We start from the raw sequence: 23175 nt of genomic DNA on the forward strand, positions 1-23175 counted from the left end.
CTTTGTTTTGTTCTATTCTATTTTTTGCTGACATTCCTGAAGGATACATATCTGATTTCATTTCTGAGAACTGTTGAACAGTTTATTGTTAAAGTTTTATGGCTGTATGCTGCTATAATCTTTAGTAGTTTATAATCCATATAATATAAAGGAATACTCTTTAAAAAAAAAATGGAACAATGGAAAATTCCCAACAGATCTTTTCCATATTGGGAGCAATAACAAGTAATTTGGAAGTCCAGATTCCAGGGAGAACACTGAATGAGTGGAATTTTTGGAAAGGATCTCTAATGATGACCAGGATATGCCATTGGCAGAGATGATAGGAATTGTAGTCCCAACAACATCTGAAGGGCCACACAGACTCATTTCTGACTTGAGCCACCCAATTAAGAAAATTAGCAATCAGTTTAGGCCTGACGAAAGAAGTGCTTCCTCTTGCACAACAATCCATAGCCACCTTCTAAAACTCACTGTCACAAGGTTGGGTGGTGTGTACTGCGTTAGATGGAACGAAAGCAGGATTAGATAAATCCATGTAGGTTTCTGGCTACATCACGAACTCAATGCCAGTAGCTCCATGCTGCCATTCAGGCAGGGGAAAGCCAGGATTTATTGGCAATGGTCCCCAGTGGGATCAGGGGAGCTCACTGCACCCCACTGTGCTGCTCAAGCCCATGTCTGCCAACTTGAAAGGCAGATCGGGTGCAATCTGGGAGTGTCCTTGCCATGGACAAGCCTCCATCTGTGGCATGATTTGCGGTTGGTTCCTCCATAATTCGGACAATTGGCATGAATCAAGAGGTGCTCCTGGACTGACATATGCTAATAGGCTACAATCAATCAGCTGCCAAAAGGACTGGGCTTGGCTTTTTGAAGGTAGCTGAATGTTTTCTTAGAAGTTTGAGAATCCTTACAACAGCCAAGAAAGAAAGGGAGAGGACAAGGTGCTTTGTGCATTCTTATGCTTTCTTATGGTTTTAACTGTGTGCCAAGGAAGAACTCCAGACCGGAATTTTAATGGCAGAGTTTGGATATGTACTCTGTGAGTTATTTATGGCTGCGGCTCGTACACTAGTCTGTAAACAGTGGAAGGAATGGAATGTGACCTTGTACCATCCAGATCATGGGTAGCCAAACTAAGGCCTGGGCTGGAACCAGCCCAATTGCCTTGTAAATCTGGCCCACGGACAGTCCGGGAATCAGCGTGTTTTTACATGAGTAGAATGTGTCCTTTCATTTAAAAAGCATCTCTGGGTTATTTGTGGGGCCTGCCTGGTGTTTTTACAAGTAGAATGTGTGCTTTTATTTAAAACGCATCTCTGGGTTAATTGTGGGGCATAGGAATTCATTCATTTCCATATGATGACAATATGCTTTTTCTTCTTTGCTTCCTAGTTCTTCCCCAAATTTCTAAATTCCTTTTTATTTCTTTTCCAAATTTTCTCATAATTGTCTTTAAATATGTTAATATGTATGTATATTTATCTCCGTCATCTGCCCCCTTATTTTTTCTGAGGTATTTAACCTCTCCCATTGTCCTCATTGTCCTCTCAAGGGGGGGGGGGGGGAGGCTCCTCCAATCATAGAGCCACAGCAGAACTTCTCCCATTATATTTGTTGTCTTCACTCTGATATACGGTAATTTTGTTCAGCCTTTACTTTCTTCTTCCAGCCCTTAAGTGTCAACAAGGAATTGAAGGTTCTGAGGTTTCAGACTGTGACAGTGGTTTGGATGCCTGCGTGGTCATCAAGGACGAGAGCACAATGTTTGGTAAGAAAGATGTTGGCCTTACCTGGTGGCATGCTCCAGTGTTCTAGAGCAGAATTCCCTTTTAAGCTGAGGGCCACATTCTGTTTTGAGGGCCACACACCTGACTGGGCAGGGTCATTAGCAAAAGTGGGCAAAGCAATAAATGTAAATTTTAGCTTGATAGGCTAGGTTCTGCCCACAAACACCCATCTCTCTTTTCCATCCAGTCAAGGAAAACAAGAATCATTGTCAGATTTCAATGACAAATACCAGCCAGGCAAAGACACTCAAGGAGGATGTAAAACGAAGTTGGTAAGGGGTATAGATTGGGCCGGTTCTGAAGGGTCAGATACAGAAAGAGGTTGCCTTTGGTCTGCAGTCCTGAGGTTCTTCACCATTGATCTGGAACTTCCAAAGCTTACTTCAGCAAGATGGAGGCGCTTGTACTCCAGCAAGCCATACTCCCTTGGGAGAACTTGGAACAGATGGAAGGGGAAGGCAGAGCAGAGACAATGGAGTTAGGCAGAGAGTGAAGGATTCTGGGGAATGGGCTCTCCTGACCATTTGTCTTTTTTCTCTTCCGGTAAATAGGTGTCAGCTTCAATACAAAGTTCTATGATTGTGGAAAAAGAAATTCTTGCGCCAATGCTTTTGCCATCACCGTAGGAGACGGGACATATTTGCACCACAGCTCTGCTTGCTGTGCTGAAGATGGGTGCAACAAAGACTTAGAGTGGGGAGGTAAGTCATCACCTGCCCCTCTGATATCAGAATTGCAAACCTGGACCCCTCCAGAAGTCCTTTTTATAGTGCATTCAGGATGATTTGTGCCCATGAGGCTATTGGGCCAGTCACACACAATTCCACTCTCAATACTGTTTGCATGTGCAGAGGTATTGGGGTGGTCATACTGCTTCATTTCCAATCAGTGCACATCCCATTACTTCCTGCTGAAAGCCCATCACCTTTCATGCCACAAATGTCCTGGTTTATTTTCGTCCCACTTCTGTTGCTCCACAGCCCCTCCAGTCAGCAGTAATGCAGTAGGAAACACCACAGGACAAATGAAACCAGGAGAAATCCATCACCAATGCAGTGTTATAGTTTGAAGAACATGTTGCACAAATGAACCCGCAATAAAAGTCTGGTGGGGCCTCGGTTTCAGAATGATGAAAACATTCTCAATTAGCTTTTGAAACTTGGCAGGAACAGGGTGGAGTGGAGGAGGTTTTGGTACCTCCACACCTTTCATCCTAACGCAAGACAGGAAAGGTGTCAAACCTGTGTCTCTAGACCTCATTCTTTCATTCTGACAAAGAATATGCTAACAAAGAGCTGGGGGGGGGGGAGAGGACTCAGTGGGTGGTTTTGTGAATGCATCAGGAAGGCTGCGGCTGCTGTGTCTGTGTGAAGCAGGCCTGTCAATGATCCAGCGGGGCTCTTCGGAGATTCTTATGTAAAAACTTTCCATATATGACAATTTGCTTCTTTCTTCTTTGCTTCCTAGCTCTTCCAACTACTTGGACTGAGAATGGGCTCACTTGCCCAAAAGGATGTTATGCTCAGACGGTGAATGATTGCGCGAATACACCAGTCTCATGCAGAGATGCTCAAAACAGTTGCATCAATGCAACAGGAAGCTCTGGTAACCCTGAAGGGACTTAGCAAGGGAGGAGGAGGGATTCTGTGGGGTGGGGGGAGCAGGTGGGAGGGGAATGCTGCCTCTGGATGATCCAGAGGTGGACCAACCGTCAGGCAAGATGAGATGACTCAGGTGGCAGAACAAGAGACTTGCAGCCCTGACTCTTGGGGAACCATCTTCCAGGATGTTCTCTGATGCAAGCATCATTGAAATGAACAGGTGTTGTACCAGAGCATGGTGGGATTGCACCCATGATAACGTGCTAATGGCATGTGTGCATCGTTCTTTGGAGTGCTAAAGTGTCAGGAGTGTGTGATTGAGTCTGGGCCCATTCACATAAGTCCTTTTCATTTGAGTAGAACTTGGGACCATTCAATCAAGCTAAATGTTGGAACATTCCTGATGACCAAAAGAAAATATTTCTTTGCCCAGTGCATAGTTAAATAATGGGAATTGTCCCATGAGATGTAATAATAATAATAATAATAATAATAATAATAATAATAATAATAAATTTTATTTATACCCCACCCTCCCCAGCCAAGGCCAGGCTTAGGGTGGCTAACAACCAATAATAAAAACATGTTGATTAAAATACAATTTAAAAAACAAGATTAAAATACAACATTAAAACATTAGGATGCAGCCTCTTCACAGGAGGAGAAAGGAAAAAGAAAGAGGGGGAGGGAATCAAACTGATTCTAAGCCAAAGGCCAGGTGGAACAACTCTGTTTTACAGGCCCTGCAGAAAGAAATCAGATCCCGCAGGGCCCTGGTCTCATGAGACAGAGCGTTCCACCAGGCCGGAGCCAGTGTTGAGAAGGCCCTGGCTCTGGTTGAGGCTAATCTACCGTATTTTTCACCCTATAGGAGGCACCGTCCCATAAGGTGTTTTGGGGGGGGGAACAGTGGCGTAGCGTGGGGGTGCAGGGGGGGCCGGCCGCACCGGGCACAACATCTGGGGGGGGCGCGCTCGCACTCGCAGCTCTCTGCCCCTACCTGGCTCACTCTCTCTCACTGCAGTGCTGGCTGTGCAAATCCGATCCGAGCCGCTGGGTCGCCGTCCACTGTGGAGGGGGTGGGTGCCAGGCGTGCGGTGCAGAGAGAGAGCGAGGGACTATCTGGGGGAGGGACAGTGCAGCGGCCGCCCAGCGCAGCGCTGAGCGTGGGAGAGAACCACACCAGACCAGGCCAGGCAGCAGCAAGAAGAAGCTGGCAGCGGCGGCAGGTTAGGGGTTAGGGGGCGCAAATTACTTGCCTTGCCCCGGGTTAGGGGGCGCAAATTACTTGCCTTGCCCCGGGTGCTGACAACCCACGCTACGCCGCTGGGGGGGAATAAAGGAAAAAAAATTATTTTCCCCCCAGGCGCGGGAGGAAGCTTCCCCTGACCCCAGCCCCCAAACAGGCAGCTCTCTGCAAGCTGTGGGAGCCCAGCGCTGGCTCCCGCTGCTTGCGGAGAGGTCCGCGAAGCCTGGACGCGCTGAGCTCAGCACGTGCAGGCAGTGGCGTAGCGTGGGTTGTCAGCACCCGGGGCAAGGCAAGTAATTTGCGCCCCCTAACCCGTGGATTTTAGTAGGGGCAGAGAGCTGCGAGTGCGCCCCCCAGATGTTGCACCTGGTGCGGCCGGCCCCCCCTGCACCCCCCACGCTACGCCACTGCGCACAGGCTTCAGCATGCAGGCAACTCTCCGCAAGCAGCGGGAGCCCAGCGCTGGGCTCCCGCTGCTTGCGGAGAGGTGCGCGAAGCCTGGAGAGCGAGAGGGGTCGGTGCGCACCGACCCCTCTCACTCTCCAGGCTTCAGCGAAAGCCTGCATTCGCCCCATAGGACGCACACACATTTCCCCTTCATTTTTGGAGGGGAAAAAGTGCGTCCTATAGGGCAAAAAATACGGTAACTTCCTTAGGGCCCGGGACCTCTAGGGTGTTGCTGTTTATGGACCTTATGGTCTCCGTGGGGCATACCAGGAGAGGCGGTCCCGTAGGTACATGATCATGTAGTGATCATGGCCACCACACTGAATGGCCTTCAAAAATGTATTAGAAATATTTATGAAGGATAAGGCTGCCAATGCCTATTAGCCAAGAGGGCTGTGTTTTACCAGATGATTCTGAATACTATTGACTGATATGCAGAGTTAGCACACAGCTTGGAGGCTTTCAGCTTCTGAATACTTGTTAGGAGAGGAGGCTTACCTTGATGCAGTCACACAGAGAAACACTTGGCATGGAAGAATAAGTAATATGCTTACTTGCAAGCCACATTGTGAACATAAAATAGGGCAGTGATGGTTGTGAGAACCAAATATGCCACCTTGAGTTACGAGGGGTAAAGGTGGGGTCCCTTTTTCAGACAGAAGGTGTTTTTTAAAAACAACAACAACAACAACAACAATAAAAATAAATTATGCCTATGTTCACTGCCCCAGGCTCTTTTGAGAGGGAGGGTAGGATATAAATTCAATAACTAAAAAAAATTCCTTCTTAGAGGTTAGATGCCAGTGATGGGTGGAGCAGAATCAGAAGTGGGTGGAGCAGGAAAAAATTACCGTATTTTTTGCTCTATAAGACTCACTTTTTCCCTCCTAAAAAGTAAGGGGAAATGTGTGTGCGTCTTATGGAGCGAATGCAGGCTGCGCAGCTATCCCAGAAGCCAGAACAGCAAGAGGGATCGCTGCTATCACTGCGCAGCGATCCCTCTTGCTGTTCTGGCTTCTGGGATTCAGAATATTTTTTTCTCTTGTTTTCCTCCTCCAAAAACTGAGTGCGTCTTATGGTCTGGTGCGTCTTATAGAGTGAAAAATACGGTACCTATTTCGCATGCTCAACATAAAGACATCTTTATGCTCTGAGTGCTGAGCATGATGCAGCATCAGTGGCTCCTCCCAAGCATGAGAGAGGTAGAACCACAGCCATTGAAGCTGCGTGGCACTCAACCACCTCCTGGTGTCGCACGTGTGATGCGCATTGCATGTATGATGTCATAGGCGTGGGACACATGCAAGGTGTCCTAGGCCCGTGACATCGTCCGTGTGGTGCGATGCTGGTCCCACACAATGCTGGGCCCAAGCCAGTGCCTTTGGTATTGGACCATTGCCAATAGGCATGGGAGGAGCCCCTGACAAGCAGAGGAAACTGACTCTGGTTTGGTCCCCATCCTCTTCCCTGCTCCATTCTACAAGGGGCAACACTGAGACTGAGGAGGAGGAAGCTGGTGGTCAAGACTGGTTGTGGGGCTGATGGCTGGCAGGTGAGGGGTGGCTGAAGGCAGACAGATGTTGAAGGGGCCATGCCTCATTTGTTCTACTAGAGCAGGCTTCACTGATTCCTGCTGTTGATCAACATGTCTACCTGCAGGTGCCAGGAAGTTCATCCTGCTGGGTTGCGGAACAAGCAATATGTGTGGTGTAAAGGACTTTGAAATGAAAATTGGAGGAATCCCCTACAAAATGGATGAAATATCGTGTGACACTCCCCCAACTACTGCAAAACCTCCAGCTCCTGCATCATCTACAACTCAAAAATCAGGTGTAACTCAAAAACCAGCCACAAGTACCAAAACAACATCAGAGGCTTGCACTCACCATATCTTGGGGAAGAATTCCTTCCTTCTTCTTCTACCCAGTATCTCCAGCATTCTCTTCATGAAGTTCCTCTCCTAAACTCTCTCTCCACGCCATTCAGCTAGGCAAAGGAATGGACAAATCTGTCACATTCCAGTGCTCTTAGGTTTCTCATTTTTTAAAAGAACATTAAATTCAGTTCTCCACATTTCTACAGCAATTTGCTTTTTTTAAAAATAAAGCTATTGAAAATCTGTCCATCTTTTAGCGTGAATGTCTCCTGGTTAACACAATTTGTACATGCAGTTTTACCAGCATTGCCTTTTTTATAATTTTTATGATTTTATAAATGTTATTATCATGAATGTATGCACTTCCCTCACATAAATCTGCATTAAAAAAACAACTATTGAAAACCCACCCACATTTTAGCATGCATTTCTCCTAATAAATACAATTTATATGATTAGAAGGGACCGTCTGATTAAAGGTATACAGGTCGGAGCTAAACAGTACAAACTGAAAGCTTTTGCAGATGATTTGGTATTGACGCTACAGGAGCCAGAATCTAGTACTAAAAGAGTATTAGAATTGATTCAGGAATTTGGTCATGTGGCATGATTTAAGTTGAACAAGTTAAAAACTAAGGTGCTTGAGAAAAATCTAACACCGATTGAGAAAGAGAGGTTTCAGAAGGAGACAGGTTTAACATTGGTTAAGAAAGTAAAATACTTGGGGGTTAATATGACTGCTAAGAATTTAAACCTATTTAAAGACAATTATGAGAAATGTTGGTTAGAAGTGAAAAAGGATTTAGAGATATGGTCAAACTTGAAGCTTTCCTTGTTAGGCCGAATTGCTGTTATAAAGATGAATGTATTGCCAAGAATGTTATTTCTCTTTCAATCATTGCAAATTGTGGACAAAATGGACTGTTTCAAGAGGTGGCAGAGAGATATTTCAAAATTTGTCTGGCAGGGCAAAAAGCCTAGAATAAAATTTAAAATACTAACTGACGCAAAGGATAGAGGTGGATTTGCCCTGCCAGACCTTAGACTCTATTATGAATCAGCAGCATTCTGCTGGTTGAAAGAATGGCTGCTTCTTGAAAACACAGACATTTTGGACTTAGAAGGTTTCAACAATGTTTTTGGCTGGCATGCATATTTGTGGTATGACAAGGTTAAAGCACATAAAGCATTTAAAAACCATATTGTCAGAAAAGCATTGCTAAATGTCTGGATAAGATACAAGGACTTATTGGAAAACAAAACCCCTAGGTGGTTGTCACCGATGGAAGCAAAGGCTCAGAAAAGGCTCAATATGGAGGCCAAATGGCCGAAATATTGGGAAATTTTGGAACAGGAAGGAGACAAATTGAAATTGCAGAGTTTTGAGAAACTAAAAAACAAAGTGCGAGACTGGCTTCATTACTATCAGATAATGGAGGCATATAATTTGGATAAGAAAATTGGCTTCCAGGTGGAAAAATCAAAACTGGAAACAGAATTGTTAGAACCCAATACTAAGACTTTGTCAAGAATGTATAACTTGTTGTTGAAATGGAATACTCAGGATGAAACTGTGAAATCTGCTATGATTAAATGGGCACAAGATCTAGGACATAATATCATGTTTGCTGACTGGGAACAGTTGTGGACCACAGGTATGAAATTTACGGCATGTAATGCCTTAAGAGAGAATATTATGAAAATGATATATAGGTGGTACATGACACCAGTCAAGCTTGCAAAAATCTACCATGTGCCCGACAATAAATGTTGGAAATGTAAGGAAAATGAAGGTACTTTTTTTCACCTTTGGTGGACGTGCCCAAAGATTAAGGCTTTCTGGGAAATGATATATAACGAATTGAAAAAGGTATTTAAATATACCTTCTTGAAGAAACCAGAGGCCTTTCTCCTGGGCATAGTCGGCCAATTGGTGCCAAAGAAGGATAGAACTTTCTTTATGTACGCCACAACAGCAGCAAGAATACTTATTGCAAAGTATTGGAAGACACAAGACTTACCCACTCTGGAAGAATGGCAGATGAAGGTGATGGACTACATGGAATTGGCGGAAATGACTGGCAGAATCCGAGACCAGGGAGAAGAGTCAGTGGAAGAAGATTGGAAGAAATTTAAAGACTATTTACAGAAATACTGCAAAATCAATGAATGTTAGAATGATGTTGGATTGAAGTTAAGTGATTTCTAGCTGTAATGGTATAAAAGAATATGAAAAAATGGATTTTTAACAGGTAAAAATATAATGTTATAATATATTTAAGATTAAAGATCAGGATGAATTAAGGAGGGAAAGGAACTGCTGAACTAACAAATTGAACTGGAATACAAAAAAGGGAGGTATGAGGAGGTCCGGGAAACAAGTAAATGAAAGATAAATGATAGAAAGATTTAATTGTTTTTAATTATTTTTATTTTGTATTTTTTCTTCTTTTTCTTTTTTCATTTTGTAACTGTGAAAATCTTAATAAATATTTATAAAAAAATGAACACAATTTGTACTTGCAGTTTGGCTAATATAGGGTTTTGCTAGTATTTCCCCCTAATATAATGCATTTGTATATATGTTAAAAGTAAAGGTAAAGGGACCCCTGACTGTTAGGTCCAGTCGTGGACGACTCTGAGGTTGCGGGGCTCATCTCGCTTTATTGGCCGAGGGAGCCGGCGTACAGCTTCCGGGTCATGTGGCCAGCATGACTAAGCCGCTTCTGGCGAACCAGAGCAGTGCACGGAAACGCCGTTTACCTTCCTGCCAGAGCGGTACCCATTTATTTATTTGCACTTTGTGCTTTCAAACTGCTAGGTTGGCAGGAGCAGGGACCGAGTAACGGGAGCTCACCCCGTCGCTGGGATTCGAACCGCCGACCTTCTGATTGGCAAGCCATATATATATATATGTGTATATATGTTATTATCACCAAAATATGCACTTTAGACACTTTCCCCACAAAAATGCATTTTCGTATACACTGTTTGGTTGAAGAACTACACTGCAAAATTCTGAGAAATGTGAAATAAGTGTAACTGAGTTTTACTTTGCGTATTGGTCTAGGAAGTGCAAATGAGTTAGTTTCTCATTAACAAGCAGACAAAACTGTATTTTCCCCTCATCCTCACTTGGGTACCACAATGCGTCTCCCTCCTCCTCCAAGTGTGTTTATGGGGTTCCGTACTGTTTTCTGGATGATTGCAGGCCCAATAAAGAATATTGAGTCCAACAATGGTTTTCTTTGTTTCTTCCAGATGGTTGTCAACAATAATTTAATAAAGGGTAAGTCCCAACCAGAGGCTCCTTGCATGGCTAGGTGGGGTGCTGTGTGCTGGTGAGATTACAAGAGATCCTCGTGTTTCTTCATAATACACTTTTCTTTATATTGATTCAAAAAGTGATTTGGCCATTCTGGGACCAAAAGACAAAAAACAAAAAAAACAAAACAGAACGACCCCTTAGCTATGTCTGAAATTATTGTATATAAAAAAGAGAGGAATCTCATTCAAAATGAGTTAGATAACCAAAACTCAAAATCAGAAGTAGAAAATCTTTAATATATGTTTTTGTTTTTTGATTTTTGTGTGGGTTTTTTTTGAAGAAGAGGGGTGGTTAGAGGGATGGGTAAAGATCTGTATGTTACATTTTCCAGTTTGTATTCTCTAAAGTATTTGCATAGCATAGAAACACACAAACACCTACATTATCCCCCCCCCTTTTCCTACCCCCACACTATTACTAAGCTCCCACCCCCATTTCTTCATGCAATTCTTGGATTCTGATGAGGCACTGGAAAACTTGCAATGTGATCCTGAAACAATGACCACCTTACATTTTTTTTTAAAAAAATGTTTTTATATTATTATTTAAGAAAGGCTATACAAATCCATGAGATAAAATAAGAAAGAAAGAAAGAAAGAAAGAAAGAAAGAAAGAAAGAAAGAAAGAAAGAAAGAAAGAAAAGTGGAATTAAAATAAAAGTGTTCACAATCTCTAAAAATAATTATTATTATTGATATTGGGAGTGCGGGTACAAACTATTTTCCCCAAATTTTTCATTATTTTATTTCACTAGATATAACAATAAAAATGTTTGAGGGATACAAAAAAATTACAATACTTGCCTGTTTGACACAATATGGTCCACAACAAATGAAAATAATGTTGAATGGAGAAGTGGTTATCAGAGAGAGAAATAGACGATGCTATGAATAATAACATCATGATTCCATGGAAGCAATTTTTAAAATGTATATAGAAAATGTATCTTTTCAATATTTCAAACCACATTGCATGCAATATTCAGAGAAATGCCAATTTTGAATGATGTTTCTTTCTTTTGGTTTGCCGGTTGTTTTGGAAACTACTGTTATGAAGGGGGAGGTAGGCAGACTCCCCATCGTCTCTACATCCTGTGAAGTGTCAGAGTTTGAGCAAACTCATGGTTTCCTGGACTTAGCAAGGACTGGGAATAGCACCAGAGAGCTTGCTCATGAGGCCAGCCTGGTGATGGCAGGTCATTGAAGAAACAATGGTGCTGATGGACAGCCATTAGCCACTCAAAGGAAGTCACTGACCAAGCAGAAGCTATACACAGAGGAAGGTTGCCAGGGGAAAAGGGGTGTGTGATGTCTCTGTAGGAAAGGAGGGCATCCTTTGACACAGAGGGGTTTTGGCTAGGAGTTCTAGAAGCAAGAAGGAGGAAGTAAGCAGAACTCCATGTATGCTGGCTGGGAGACGCTGCACTGAGAGACTGGGGGACATGATTGCTTTTAGGAGACAAGCTTGCTATAGCTATGAGAGGAGCAATGAGAGATACTCTTGGGGCATCACATTCTGCACTTCCTCCACTGAAGGTTTTAGGTGCAAATATGTGTGAATAAACCATATTTCTAAGACATTGCAGACTCTGCTGTGTCCTGATTTTCTAATGGAAAAACACAAATCTTGAGTGCCTGGAACCCCCTAGAAACTTGTTACCACACGGCAGAAACTGAGGTACAAGTTGAATGGGATGTCTTCCCTGTCCCTATCCTCAAGCTTCTTAGCTGCTGCACCAGAGGGACTGAAACCCCACCCAGAACAACAATCATATGACTATCATGCATAGAGCTAGTCAGGGGACTGCAAGTGGGGTGTGGGCTTCAGTAGGTGCCCAGTGAGGCCAACATCAGAGGCTGACTGTACCAAAGGCTACAACCCTGTTTGCATTTGCAACAAAGCCAGGGGACTGTGATACGGGCAACAATGGCAGTTTTATTGCCAGGCAGTAAATCCAGCATTTCTGTTTTAGGAGTCAATCTCTGAATCTAGAGGAATGGCCTGAATTCATGCCAGCTGAACAGCAGCAGCAAGATCCAGGGACATACTGCAGCTCACCTTTCTGTGACAGGAGAAAGGAGGTCTGCATCAGGGTTGGAGAAGGACCTTTGAGAATGATCACCCATGATTTGGGCAATCAACAAATCCTTTGTTATGGAGAGACTCTCTCAGGCACAGGCCACTGTCTTCATCCCTTTCTCTTTTTTTCAAATAATTTTTATTAACAGGCCAATCAAATCACATTAATTCCAAATCACATTAATTCCAAATTTTAAAGTTTTTGTTGGGGGTACCCATGCTTCGAGCTCAGAACGGAATCCAAACATCTCTCTTGCTGCTGCTTTAATGTACACAGTTCTGTCAAAATAGTATTCACAGTTCTGTTCAATCTTCTCTTTGTTATTTTCCTCATCTTCTTGTTGTTATCATATATTCCTTTCTTTGTGATCTCTGGTGGTCTCCACAAGCGGGTTGAAAACAAACGTTGTTATATCCTGTGTGGATTTTACACTCCTCCAAGAGCCATATCAAAATAGACAGACGCCATTTCCACACCTCCGTACAAAGCATTCCCAAAGTCTGTCCGTTAATTTCCACAGGCCTGCCAGTCTCTCCTCAATTTTCTCAGGGGGCCCTGCTAGGTCAAACTCACAGTCCGGTATAATAACAAACCATGGTCCTCCTCCCCCTCGATCATCCTGTGGCAGGCCTGCCGTAACAAATCTCTTTTTATTACTGCGTCACAAAGAGCTTTCATTCCTTTCCTGATGTTCCCACAGGCCATGTCTTTGATTAGTAATTTATTTCCACACAGTTCTCAATCATCCTGCTTGTAATCAGTAATTGCAACGATTCTTTCTTGGGGGGGGGGGTTGTTAGGTACTCACATAAGATAATAAAAAGCCCCCCCCCCCTTTCAGTCCCACTCCGACATACTGATCCTTTGAGGAATCTTCTCCTTGATTTATGATTGAGTCCAGCCCGTCACTCCACTTCACAGAGATCACTTTAATGAGCAGTCTTATCTCCCGATCTTCACTCGAAATATGTGCATTTGCTGCTCTCTAATTGTTTATTTTGAGCTCTTGCAACCAGATGCACGATCAGAGACAGCTTAAGGGAGAGCCGTCTCGCACGAGGGCTGTGTGTCTAGTGCCCTCACCCCCTTCTTTCGAATCTGGGGGTGATTTATGGCAACCGCAGGCAAGGCAGTGTTCCCCATTCCCTTGGGGTAACAAGGGAGGCTGCATACTCCCATATCAGCCTCTTAATTACCTCTTGTGAGCCGGAGAGATGGAATTGTCGGCCATCTTCCAATGCGCCCCTAGCGGCCCCCGTCTTCATCCCTTTCTCAACGGTGCCAGTCCAAGCCACTCCTGAACCACTATGATGCCAAACACCCATTGCCCCCCCCCCAAGAATTTAGGGAGCTTTAGTTTGTTAAGGGGGCAGAGAATTGTTTAGAGATTGCCTTTTCCCATCACAGAGCTACAGTTCTCCCCCCTTCTCCTCAGGGAACTTAGGAATTATAGCTCGGGGGGGGGGAGATTGGGGTGTCAGGGCATGGTCTGAATCAGAGGGTTGGAGAATGTATCTCCAGGCAAAGTAACTTCTATCTGAAGAGCAGTTGGAGGGGGAAGATTCGCGTGCCCCCACCCCGGTCTCCAGCAGTTTCAGAAGCAGGGACAGATACTGACACTGAGCAGCTTCAGCAGGAGTTACCTAGCTACAAGATAATGGGTAGATAAACAGAAGGGAGGGAACAGCCAGCAGAGACATCATTAGAGAGTGTGAGGGACCCTCCCTCCCTAAGAACTAGAAGGTTCATCTGTATTAGAGAACAAAGAATGCAGAGAGGAGGAGGAACTTCCTGTTGGCATCCAGGATGTTGCTGCTCTCCTTGTGGAGCAATGTGGATTTTTGCTTTCAACCATATCACTGAATAAAAAGGACTATAGATTATAAACTGTTCATTAATTCTTATCTGTGAAGTTACCAAAGGGAGGGGAGGACTCTCCACGTCTTAACAAGGGGTCTCCTAACAACTCTCAACACCTTTAACAAACTACCACTCCTGGAAATCTTTGGAGGAAGCTTACTGTGCAAACATGGCTTTAAGGCTCACCCACATTCCTGCTTGTTCCCTGCCTAGAAAGCCTGAGTCCACGTGGTCTGAGCGGTCGTCCCCTTACCCCACTCCTTTTGCGTGGAAAACTTGCTCTTTAGTGCTCGTTCAGAACAAACATCCATCTGGAAAAAAGCCCAAATTGCCATTTGCTCCAATTGAGCGGGGAAAGCAGTGGGACAAGGGGAAGTGAGAATAAGCCCTTAGTTTCATCTAGGGGTTGGTAACACATGTTACACTGCGGGGAAAACACAGCCAGAGACAGCAGCCCATGAAAGACCCAACGAACTTCCTGGTTTGGCTGCCAAACAGGAAGTGGGTAGATATGTCACGTACCTGACCAAATGATCCAAAAAATGGCTGGTGGAGATTTATTTGTTTGCTTATGGAATTTATATCGTGGCCTTTAACCAAAACAGTGGACTATAAAAATTATGACTAAATGGTTCCTGCATTCCAGCTTCACACCCTAAAAAGACACATCACATGCAGAAAAAGCAAGGGGAAGGAGGAGGGGAAAAGCAAGCTCAAGCACATGTTCTTGAAGTCACAGCCTGTCAGTCTTCAGGGAATCTGATCCCCCCACAGAAGACTGCTAGGAATAGAGGAAACAAGGAAAGTTCTTACCAATGGCTTTTATTCAATATTCACAGAGAGAGGCTTAGAAATGCAGCCTCTTTTCTCAGCTTCCTCAGTCTTCATCAGCAACACCCACCTTACGGTGGCCACTTAGGGTCATTTGTCTCCGAGCCCTTTGGTCTCCTATTTTCAATGCCTGCCAGGTTCTGGGAGAAGGGGGGTCTGGAATGCTTTCTAGTGATAACATGTCATCCAGCTGCTCCAGCTCTGCCTCCTCCTCTTCTCCCATAATTTCCGAACTTTGCCTTTCATCCTCCTCTGAGCTATGACACCCCCCCCCCCGCAAACCACTGTTGTAAATCTTTACGGTCTTCTTTTTCTCTGGAAGGTTCAGGCTAGGGAGGTGGTGTCCACCACTATTCCTCTGTCCAGTCCCTGGCCCGGCCAATGTCACTCATGGTTCTGCCTGTCTTTTGCTTCAATAAAATGCAATCCCACCCCAAAACGACTCCACACATACACACAAACACACACACACACACACACACACACACACACACACACACACACACCAGGGGTGCCAAATCCTAGGGCCCCTGCTCTTCTGGGTGCCCCATATTTTGGTGGGTGACCCCCCCAATGTTCCAAACAATTAGGGGGCAGAGGAGACTGAGCACAGAGCCACGTGTGGTTCGGCTTCAGTGGCTGGCTCCTCCTCCTGCTGCGGAGGGGAAGGAGGGGGAAGCAGCACCCATCCAGTGGCAGCAGAGGGAGGAGGGGGAGAAGGCTGAACATGAGAGAGGAGGAACCGCTGGCCATTGAATCTGCACTGCCGCTGCATTTACCTCCACCTGTCAGGACTGGACAGAGGAGGAATGGTGGAGACCACCTCCCCCTCCTGAACCTTCCAGAGAAGAGGAAGACAGTATAGATTTACAACAGTTGTTTGAGGAAGGTTACGGCTCAGAGGCACACGAGGGGCAAATTTGGGAAATAATGGGAGAGGAGGAGGGGTAAGCAGAGCCGGAGCAGCTGGCTGACACGTTATCACTAGAAAGCATTCCAGGCCCGCCTTCTCCCAGAACCCGGCGAGCACTGAAAGTAGGAAAGCAAAAGGCTCGGAGGAAATGTCCCTAAGCGGGCACCGTAAGGTGGATGGTGCTGTTGACGAATGAGGAGAGAAGTGGGGTGGAGATTACTCAGAGCAACACCATTACTCCAAGAGGCTGCATTTCTTTTTTTTTTAATTTCTTTTTAATAATATTTTTTTTATTGCTTTTTTTTCCAAGGTCAGGATACATCGTCAATTACACAACAAAAGCGATTTTACAAAGAAAAAGAAAAAGTTAAATAAAAGAAAATTCACTTTTCCAAATCTTTTTTCATAGTCAACTGGACTTCCCCACATCTTCCATCCCTGCATTCTTTACAATAAAAGAAAATTATACAGCAAATTAATACCTTGTTTCATGTGTTTTTGTACTTTCATCCAATTATATACTCTAAATTTAAACTTTTCACAGTCATAACTTAATTTCAATCATTTTCAAATCTCAATACCGAAGCATGTTTTTCCCAAAACTTAGCAAATTCTCAACTTTCATATAACTTATAATGTTTTTGTAGATAGTCCTTAAATTTTTTCCAATCCTCTTCCACTGCCTCTTCTCCCAGGTCTCGGATTCTGCCAGTCATTTCAGCTAATTCCATGTAGTCCATCAGTTGCGTATGCCACTCTTCCAGCGTGGGTAGCTCCTGTGCCTTCCAATATTTGGCTATAAGAATTCTTGCTGCTGTAGTTGCATATAAAAAGAAAGTTCTGTCTTTCTTTGACACTCTCTGGCCTACAATGCCCAGGAGGAAGGCCTCTGGTTTCTTATGAAAGGTATACCTAAATACCTTTTTCAACTCGTTATAAATCATTTCCCAAAAGGCCTTCACCCTCGGGCATGTCCACCAGAGGTGAAAGAATGTTCCTTCAGCCTCCTTACATTTCCAACATTTATTGTCTGACAAATGGTATATCTTTGCGAGTTTGACTGGGGTCATGTACCACCTGTACATCATTTTCATAATGTTTTCTTTTAAGGCACTACATGCCGTAAATTTCATACCGGTGGTCCATAACCTTTCCCAGTCTTCAAACATAATGTTGTACCCAATATCTTGTGCCCATTTTATCATGGCTGATTTAACCATCTCATCTTGAGTATTCCATTTTAGCAACAAGTTATACATTCTTGAAAGCACTTTCGTCTTAGGTTCAAGTAGTTCCAACTCTAATTTTGATTTTTCCACCTGGAAACCATTTTTTTGGTCCTTTTTAAAGATCTCTAAAATTTGGGCATAATGAAACCAGTCTCGCACCTTTCCTTTCAATTTTTCAAAACTCTGCAACCTCCAAGTGTCACCCTCTCTTTCTATTATTTCACAGTATTTTGCCCAGCCACCCCCCATATTAAGTATTTTTGTGGCCTTAGCCTCCATCGGTGATAACCACCTCGGAGTCTTGTTTTCAAGTAAGTCCTTGTATTTAGTCCAGACGGTAAACAAAGATTTCCTGACAATATGGTTTTTAAACAACTTATGAAACTTTACCTTGTCGTACCACAAATATGCATGCCACCCAAAAGCATTGTCAAACCCTTCCAGATCTAGGACATCAGTGTTTTCTAACAAAAACCAATCTTTCATCCAGCAGAAGGATGCAGCTTCATAATACAACCTTAAGTCCGGCAGGGCAAATCCCCCTCTTTCCTTTGCATCTGTTAGTATTTTAAATTTTATTCGGGGCTTTTTGCCCTGCCAGACAAACTTCATAATGTCCCTCTGCCACTTTCCAAAACACTCCACTCTGTCCACGATCTGCAGGGCCTGAAACAGAAACAACATTCTTGGCAATACATTCATCTTAACTGCAGCAATTCTTCCCAACAAGAAAAGTTTCAATCTTGACCAAATTTCTAAGTCCTTTTTGATTTCAGACCAGCATTTTTCATAATTGTCTTTAAATAGATTCAAATTTTTCCCGGTCAAGTTGACCCCCAGGTATTTCACTTTTTTAACCACATTTAATTCTGTTTCCTTTTGGAACCCATCTATTTCTGAAGGTGTCAAATTTTTTGCCAAGACCTTAGTTTTTTGTTTGTTTAACCTAAATCCCGCCACCCGACCAAACTCAGAAATTAGTTCTAAAGCTCTTTTTGTGCTGGGTTCTGGCTCCTGTAATGTCAAAACCAAATCATCTGCAAAAGCCTTCAGTTTATATTGTTTTCCTCCGACCTGTATTCCTTCCACCCGCTGGTCCTTCCTAATCAAGTTAAGCAACACCTCCAGGACAGAAATAAATAGCAAGGGTGATAAGGGGCACCCCTGTCGTGTTCCTTTTTCAATTTTGAACTCCTCTGTCACCACATTGTTTACTATCAATTTAGCTTTTTGCTCTGAATAGATTGCTTCAATACCATTTTGGAACGCCCTTCCCACTCCCATCCCTTCCAAATTTTTCTTCATAAATTTCCAAGATATATTATCAAAGGCCTTCTCCGCGTCTATAAAAATCAAAGCTGCTTTTGTGTTCAAATTTGTCTGCAATAACTCCAAAACATCAACAATATTCCTGGTGTTGTCAGACAGATGCCTGCCAGGGAGAAAGCCTGCTTGGTCTTTATGAATTACTTCGTTTAAAACTTTTTTCAGTCTATTTGCCAAGATATCAGCAAAAATTTTGTAATCCACGTTTAGGAGTGAGATGGGACGGTAGTTCTTAAGTTGAGTCTTTTCAGATTCCAATTTTGGTATCAAAGTGATGAATGCCTCTTTCCACGATTCTGGTGCCCCCTTCCCTTCCATAATTTGGTTACATACCTCCATTAGTGGTTGAGCCAAATATTCCTTCAATGTCTTATAATATTTGGAGGTAAGTCCATCTGGGCCTGGGGATTTGCCTAATTGCATGTTCTGAATGGCACTTTCAATTTCCTGTTGTGATATTTTGTAATTCAGGGCTGTTTGTTTATCTTGTGTTAGTTTTTGCAGGCCATGACTTTTTAAGAATTTATTTATCTCAGTCTCCACTTGGGGTCCTTGAGTAAACAATTTTTTAAAGTATCTCTGGAAGCACTTTCTAATTTCTTCTGGTTTCTGAATACATTCTCCTTCAACCTCTAGATTGGTAACAAAGTTCAATTTTTGTCTCTTTTTCAGCTGCCATGCCAGCAGCTTCCCACATTTATTTGCCGATTCGAATGATCTTTGTTTCATCTGTTTAATTTTCCATTCAACTTCTTGATTTATCAGTTTCGCATATTGTGCTTGATGGAATTTTATTTCTCTTAAAACCTCTTTTGATTTTGGATTAAGTCTCAACTTTTTCTCTCCGTCTCTTATCTTCTCCAAAATCTTGTCCTTTTTACCATTCCAGAGTTTTTTCTTAATAGTATTCTGTTGTATCAGGAACCCTCTCATAACAGCTTTACTCGCGTCCCAGATTGTTTTCTTTTCCACCGAAGTGTTCAAATTTATTTCAAAGTAATCTTTCATCGTTTTTTGGGCCTTCTTCACAATCTCCTGATCTCTAAACAAGGAGTCATTCATTCTCCATCTGAAGGATCCAGCTGGTGTAAGTCTCAAGTCTATTTTCAAAGCGTTATGGTCGGAGCAAGTTTTGGGGCAGATTCTATTTTTTTAGTCTTAGGTGCCAGTCCTCTAGATATCCAGATTTGGTCGATTCTTGTCCAGGATAGGTGGGCCTCAGAAAAGAATGTTCCCTCTTTACCTAGAGGGTTCTTTATCCTCCAAATATCAATCAAGTCCATATTGTCTGTAAGTTCAAAAAAAGTCTTTGGTAGTCTGCCATCTTTAGTCAAGTTTTGATTTTGTGACTTATCCATGTGCGTGGAGACAACCCCATTCATATCTCCCATCAGAATGATGTTAGTATAGTCAACATAGTCCAGCATTATCTCATGCAGCTTCTTATAAAATTCCGATTTCCCCTCGTTTGGTGCATAAATTCCTACTATCAGAAATTTTTCTCCTTGTGATTGTATTTCAATCGCCAAAATTCTTCCTTGTTCGTCTTTAAACACAAATTTTGGTGCTAGGCTCTCCTTTGCATATATCACTACTCCTCTTTTTTTGACTTTATCTAATGATGTAAATTCTTGGCCTAGTCTCTTGTTGGTTAGTACTCTTCTGTGGAGCCTAGTCACATGAGTTTCTTGAAGGCAAATGACGTCTAATTGTTCTTTCCTCAATATATGAAAAATTCTTTTCCTTTTCTCGGGGGAATTTGCGCCATTAATATTCCAACTAAAAAGCTGCAAAGACATCCTGGATCAATTTGTCAACCGATGGGGTTGTCTCCCTTGTCGTCTGTGTCCAGAGGTGGATCTGGTTTTGCACCAGGCGTGGGGGGTGGCCAAGTACCTGCTGTTCCTTTCCGAAGGTCCTCCCCGTAATCGTTTAGGAACTTTTCTTGCTCCTCTGCTGTTCTAATTTTTACCTTCTTCCCTTTCACACTAAAAGATAGTCCTTGAGGAAATTCCCACCTGTAGGGGATTGAGTTGTTTCTCAGCAAGCTTGCCAGTTCTTTATATGTAGTTCTTAAATCCAACAACTGTTTTGGTATATCTCTAAAGATTTCTGCTGTCTTTCCCTGTATCACCAATGAATTTTTAAAGTGTAGGCCGAGTATGTTATCTTTTTCTTGCTTAGATCTCAAGATGATCAAGCAGTCTCTTGGTTTGTCCTTCTTGGCCACTCTTCCCAGTCTAAAAGCGGTGACAATTTTGAAGTCCTTCTCTTCTGCCAAGCCCCAGAACTTGGATATTTCTGCTGTCAAATAGCCAATCAGGTCTTCTTTTTCTAATTCTGGGATATTTCTAAGCCTGAGATTGCTTTCCCTGTTTTTCAGTTCTGCCATGGACAGGTACGCTTGCTGTTCAGTAACCTGTCTGCTCAGTGGTCTTACTTCCCCTCTAAGTTCCTCTATCCTTTTTTTATTTAGGTCTGCTTTTGTACTTGCTTCCTCGGCTAATTTTCGATTTTCTGTTATACTCTTTTCAAAATTTCCTATTGCCTGTGTATTTTGGGCGACTTGGTCTGTCAGTCTATTAATTGTAGCTGTCACCTGGTCGAATTTGGTCGCTTGTTCATCCGCTTTCTTGTTTAATGCCGCCAGCTGGTCCAATATTTCTTTAGAAACAGGGTCTAGCCCTCCTGCAGCCATATCCCCAAAAGCTGGCTGTTTAGATTGACCTTCTTGCAGACCTGTCACAATTGGAACAGATGATCTATGTGGCTGCACAGGCAGAGTTGATTGCAACAGTTCAGTTTGTTTTGCTTTCTTGGCAGCCCTTGTTTTTGCTGCACCACTCATTCCACAGCTGTCCAAGTTTCAAGGTCAAATTGTAAATCCCATGGGAAAAGCAATCCAGAAAGTAAACATCCGGGCGCAAAAAATTCCAAGACAACCAGCAGTTCTCAGAGACAAATAATTCCACAATCCAGCAGGGGGAGCTCTAATTTCTGGGAGCTCCCCAGAAATTAGGGAGAAGGATAGAAATTTTCCACCATTAAGTTCCCAAATGAAAAGTTAAGTAAAATCCAAAACAGGGGGGAGAACCCTCTGGATTCACTTTAAACTGCAGAGAATAAAGGTTCTTTACAAAGGTGCACACAACAGTTCCTTTCTTATAACTTACAAAGTAGCCCAATGTAACTTTATACCTCTATACACAGTTACCGCAGTCTGATGTTACTTTGTATCCAGACAGCCCGAGAGCTGAGTTCGTAACTTTGTAATCCACAAAAGGTAGAGAGAAAAATCACAGTCTCTGTCCACTTATAATATGATTTTAACTTTTCTTTAGCTTTTAATCAATCAAGTCCGAATTTGCAGGGTATATTCCAACTTCTTTTAGGCTCCTTTCAGCGCTTCCGTTTTAGTAAGACTTTGCTTAATACTTTAAACAGAGCCGGAAGACTGACTTCCTTTTTAGCGTCTCCCGCTTTCAGCCGAAATTCACAAATTTAAGTTCAAATAGAGTCTCAGATTTCTTACTCACGAGTAAGTTGTTTCAAATCAAATGTTGAAAGAAGAAAGGTCAGCGCTCATCAGCAGCAGCCACGCGGCTTCACTTCCGCGGAAAGAGCGATGGATTCACAGCACCGCTACCCCCTCCACGTTCCGGGGCCCCTTACGGGGTCCCTTCTTCATTTCCGAGGTCGCTCCTGGTGCCCGCCGAATCCCACGGCCACGGGCTCACTCTACCCGTGGTTTTTCTGAATGGGTCGTCGCTGTGCCGCAGCGTACGACCCTTTTCCGCGGAGCCCCTCTTCAGCAGCTGAAGAGGACCACCATTGCCGTTTCGCGCCGCCTCCGGAAGTCCTCAAGAGGCTGCATTTCTAATCCTCTCTTCGTAATTATTGAATAATAGACATTGGTAAGAACTATCCTTGTCCTATCTATTCTTGGCAGCCTACAATGGGGGGTGGGAGTGGGGATCGGATTCCATGACACCTGACACCACTCCCTGATTCCTCCCGGTATCCTGACATCATGCGTGTGTCATCACCCGTCCCCAATCTTCAGAGCAATTTGGCCCCTCTGACACACTCACACACACACACACACCAACAACAATCTTCAGGAGCAGAGCTAAGAGCGCCTTCACTCTCAAGAGGATGTGACACCTTCTACCATATAGTCCTTCTATTGAAAACTATGTTGCTGCTGGATAGGATCCTCACCAGATGAGGCTTGAGAGAGAAGTGTTCCTCAAACTTTTTGAACGTGAGCTGGGGTAGCGAATTTGTCACCCTCCAGGTGTTGCTGGACTGCAGTTCCCGTCATTCCCAGCCAGCATGGCTATTGGTTAGGGTTGATGAAAACTGCATCCATATCAACATCCAGAGGGCTACAGGCTCACCATCCTTGAATTTTGAGGCTCCTCTCTGAACTTTCCCTGTTTTCTGGAGCTGGCTGCACTAATCTTAGAACACAGCAGGCAATAAATGATAATATGGCAGGATGAGGAAGACCTGGAGCCAGATCTCCACTCATCCATGAAACTCCTTGGGTGATGTACTTTGGGCTACACACTATCTCTCAGCCGAACTTACATCACAGGGTTGTTGTTAGAATAAAAGAGTGCTCCTCCCTCCCTGCCTG

General features: G+C 43.5%; 1 protein-coding gene across 1 annotated transcript; it reads left to right on the plus strand.

Moving 5' to 3' along the window:
- The first annotated feature begins 1674 nt into the window (after nt 1-1674).
- LOC308484451 (phospholipase A2 inhibitor gamma subunit B-like) lies at nt 1675-7211 on the plus strand. The gene is made up of 4 exons (XM_081019416.1): nt 1675-1774; nt 2345-2494; nt 3261-3398; nt 6750-7211. Exons 1-4 carry the CDS (start codon nt 1768-1770, stop codon nt 7052-7054), a joined length of 600 nt encoding a protein of 199 aa, XP_080875542.1. The 5' UTR covers nt 1675-1767; the 3' UTR covers nt 7055-7211.
- The last annotated feature ends 15964 nt before the right edge of the window (nt 7212-23175 follow it).

The sequence above is a fragment of the Podarcis pityusensis genome (genome assembly GCF_964106645.2).
Source record: "Podarcis pityusensis genome assembly, chromosome: 8".
In the NCBI taxonomy this organism is placed as follows: Eukaryota; Metazoa; Chordata; class Lepidosauria; order Squamata; family Lacertidae; genus Podarcis; species Podarcis pityusensis.